This window comes from Fukomys damarensis, unplaced genomic scaffold (assembly GCF_012274545.1).
Source record: "Fukomys damarensis isolate Sample0158 unplaced genomic scaffold, DMR_v1.0_HiC HiC_scaffold_19, whole genome shotgun sequence".
NCBI lineage: Eukaryota > Metazoa > Chordata > Mammalia > Rodentia > Bathyergidae > Fukomys > Fukomys damarensis.
In genome coordinates, this window is record NW_022900931.1 from 42,022,831 (window position 1) to 42,026,655 (window position 3,825).

Consider the following 3,825-nt stretch of genomic DNA (forward strand, 5'->3'; position numbering starts at 1 on the left):
GGTGGGGTGTTAAAAAGTAGGATCAAACTGAAAGAATGGTTTAGGTTACGTCTCCTGTCTGACTGTCTTGACTAAACCGGTCTCCTGGGGCCACCAGCTTAGAGTTGAAGGGGACCTTTGAGAGGGCTAGGTCAACATTTGCAGGGTACATACTAAAGACATGGAAGGTCGGAGGGGTGCAGTGACAGAATCAGAAGTAGAACCCAGCTCTTCTGATTCCCAGTCTCGAGATCTTGAAGAAATCTCTGAGCAAACTGGATGGCTTTATGGCTGTAGTTCTACTGAAACCGTGGCCTTCTCGGTGGTCTTCTTGCTTATGTAAGGCTTCAGAATGCTGCAAATGGAAGGGACTTCTGAGGTTCTTAAATCCATCTCCTTCTTGTGCAGAGGACAGTGAGGCAGACGGAAAGTAAGCAAGACCAGTACTCAAGGCCAGTGCCAGGACTGGAATCCAGATCCCCTGGCACCTGCAGGTTAGAAGTACCTTAGAGGCACGGTAATGAAGTAGGAATATAGTTCGCTCTGTTTCCAGATGTTGATTCTATCACCCTAGGGTACATCATGGGACCATCTTGAAAAATCTCTTTGTAAAATGGATCTTAGGGCTTCAGGTTAGGGCAGGGAAGTCATAGGTTCTGTAAGAATTAGGAGTTTGAGGTCCAGACTCATGAATTTGCTAGCCAGTATGGTCCTTATTTGCCTTGTCTTTATACACGGAGGGAGGCTCATGGGATTTTTCACTCTGATAATTCCTAGAGCAGGGGTCAGCAAATGAAATCTCCCAGGCCAAGGAGGGTCAAGTTTCAAATTTGTTTTTGTAAATAAAATTTTATTGGCACACAGCCATGACAGTTCAGTTATGGATATCAGTTTCTGTTTTCATGCTACAATGGCAGAACTGAATAGTTTTAACAGTATGGCTCACAGAGCCTAAGATACAGTGAATGTTTGCCTACAGTTATACTACTGGATGTTTGTGAAATGAGGGATGTTGACATTCACGTTCATCATGGTGGAATTAGTGAAACACACATCCCAAGCAGTGGTGGAACTGCGATAGCCCTTCCTAACTATAGAAATCAGTCACAGCATCTCTGAAGTTTAAGGAAAGAGCTGAGCCAATATTATTTTTCAATATCCCACTTGGCCCCATTTTAAAGTTCTTTTCTATATGGTTCCTAAGGAAATTCTAATTCATGAGAATCACAACAGAGGGAATGGTCTAAGTGTCCACTAACCAGCAGGACCTGAGTTATTTTCCTTTAAAATAGGCACAAATTAGCTCATACTCCTTGAGAGGAAGAAACGTTTTTAAAAATTAAATTATAGTTCAGATACCAACTCACGGCATGATTAAATTGAGTGGCACTCATGGTAGAAGCTGTGTCCCTCGGAGGGTGTGTGTGGGGAAGAAGAGACTGCCCTCTTTGATGTGCAAAAATCCCGTTCTTCCCAAGACTCTTGGGGATGGGGTTGGGTGAAGCAGAGGGAAACCTGAGACACATTTATGCTTCCCACATTTCACCTTGGCTTTCCTCTCCCTCAACAGCCTTAACCTCAGTACGTGTTGTTCTTAATAATATTGTTGAAGTCTTAATGAAAAGATTTTTGGAAACAAATGGCTTTGGTTACATTGCAAATAGATTCACTAGAATTATTTTTTTTAAGTAAAATGAAATTCAGTATATTTCAATGTTCTATAAATAGTTTTTCTCTTTTCTTTCTCGACCGTGATTCTGGTTCTTGTTCAAAAGTGCCTTGCAAAAAGCTACTTAGAAGAACAAGAAAGCTGTGACTAGATACCCGCCTTGCCCTTGAACATAACAGGCCCACCCTTTTCTTCTCACATCTCCAGACAACTGGCCTGGCCACCCCTGGCCATACACACTTGAAATACTCTAGGGAAGGGAAGAGGGCTACCCAGGCCTTGACAGCAGGCTTGGTACCTCTTGGGCAGGCTATCCCAGGTTCCTGGATGAGCACGGTCTGAAGGGGTGTGTGTAGACAGGATTATACACTTCTCCTTGACCTCATGGACTTCTTGCTATGCAGGGAGGGACATATGTGACAGTACTGGCTCCGAAGGCCCCAGTGCTTGGCAGTAGGAAAGATGCTGTGATCTGTGGCTTCTCTTTTTTTTGTCCCTTTTGGCTCAACATGCCTAGGATCATCGTGGCTCATCAACAGAATTATACAGGACCAAGAAAAACATTTGAACAAGGATGACAATGTACTAGGAGGCCAGCTGCATAGAGTCCGAGTTCTGGGAAGCCTGCCTTAGGTGGAACAAAAACAATTGTTCTCTTATTCCAAGAACAGAGCACGTAGGAAGCCTCCCTTTCCATAAACAGTAAGCTTCGAACTGGAGCCAGGCCCTGCTGAGCTGAGACCACAAATTCCATTAGCACCGGCCCACAGCCCACTCCGGGCAGACAGACCTGAGGGCCTCGAGTGGGGTTTCTAGAGCCTCAGGCCTCATCCCCTTAACAGAGTCTCCCTTTCTCTCTACCGCGTAGAAAGCTCTGTCATGCCTGGTTTTGTCTCTACAGATAACAACACCATCTCAGAACTCAGCTCCCTGCATGAGGAGGACAGCAATTTCTGTCAACCGTACCATCAGATGCGAAGCAAGCCGTTCCCTGTGTCTGGGGACTTGGAGAGCAATCCTGACTACTGGTCAGGTGTCATGGGAGGCAGCAGCGGGCCGAGCCGGGGGCCCTCAGCGGTGGAATATAACAAAGAGGACCGGGAAAGCTTCCAGCACAGGTGATGGGTATGAGGGGTAGAGGCAGGTTAATGCTGAGCCTCTTGTTTTGTACAAACATCCGTCTCCCATCTTGGGCTGCCGGCCACGTCTTTTAATCTAGGCTGTGGAGTTCAGTAAGCAAGGGAGCCCTTGTGGCACCCCCTGTAGGAGAAATCCTTTAAGGCCTTTTGAAGATGTGTGCCACCGGCCCCTCGAGGGACCTTCACCCTCTCTTCAGATACTTTATCCTATGACCTCTAATAATTCCCACCCATCGCTTGCATCATTTTTGATCATTTGTCATGTGTGCGGCAAAATACCAACACTTACACTGTTGCATTTACTTTTCATAACTCAAAGGTATCTACCCCGTTGTCTCCATTTGAAGTTGGGAAATAGAAATTCCCAGATGCTTAGGAACTTACCTAGGGGTTAAGACCAACGAACAGGGGAGGCAGAGATTTTACCATTTTTGTAACCACTTCCCCTTGCTTGGCACCTGCACCCCTCACCTATCCTTTACCTTGAGTCACAGACATGACCCTTTTCCTACCAACTGCAAGGGTCTCTCTGGCCTCCTGCCCCATCATGTGGCCCTAAGCCCTGAAGGAGACACAGGCCTGTTTACATCGGCATATATCCCGGAGGCTCTGTGTGCTGTGCCACTTGGCTAGCTCCGAGAGAGGGCAGATGAGATGTGGACGGTCCACCCTAACGATCAAAGGCCTCGCCGTGTTTCAGCACTGAGGCTCCCAGAAAGCATTTCTGGCCAGTCAATGCCATTCCGACCCCTCTCGCAAACTCCTCGGGTAGCCAGGGTCGCTCTCCCTGGATGCACCACGGGGCGTCTGAGGGCACAAGAGGACGGGTGCATCCTGGCGCAGAGCCGAGGTCCCGGGATGCCCAGGGCACTCTCACAGGCCGGCCTCGGTCTCCCCACCTTGAACCAGGCAGGGTGCGGGCTCCGTGACCCGCGGTGCCCTGACCCACCACCTCCTCTGCCCGCAGCCAGCAGCGCTGCAAGTCGGAGATGCTGTCCAGGAAGAGCTTCTCCGGGGGCGTGCCGGCCGTGTCCATGG

The 3,825-nt window shown here is 48.4% G+C and overlaps 1 protein-coding gene across 1 annotated transcript in view; it reads left to right on the forward strand.

The window, feature by feature from the left end:
- Positions 1-3,824, forward strand: part of Ildr2 (immunoglobulin like domain containing receptor 2) — a gene marked incomplete at both ends in the record, with an annotated part of 51,337 nt that extends 47,513 nt beyond the window's left edge. Inside the window, 2 exons of the mRNA XM_010634002.3 lie at positions 2,550-2,766; positions 3,755-3,824. Of these exons, the coding sequence (XP_010632304.2) occupies positions 2,550-2,766; positions 3,755-3,824 (287 nt within the window). The remainder of the gene's footprint in view (positions 1-2,549; positions 2,767-3,754) is intronic.
- Between the last annotated feature and the right edge of the window lies 1 nt (position 3,825).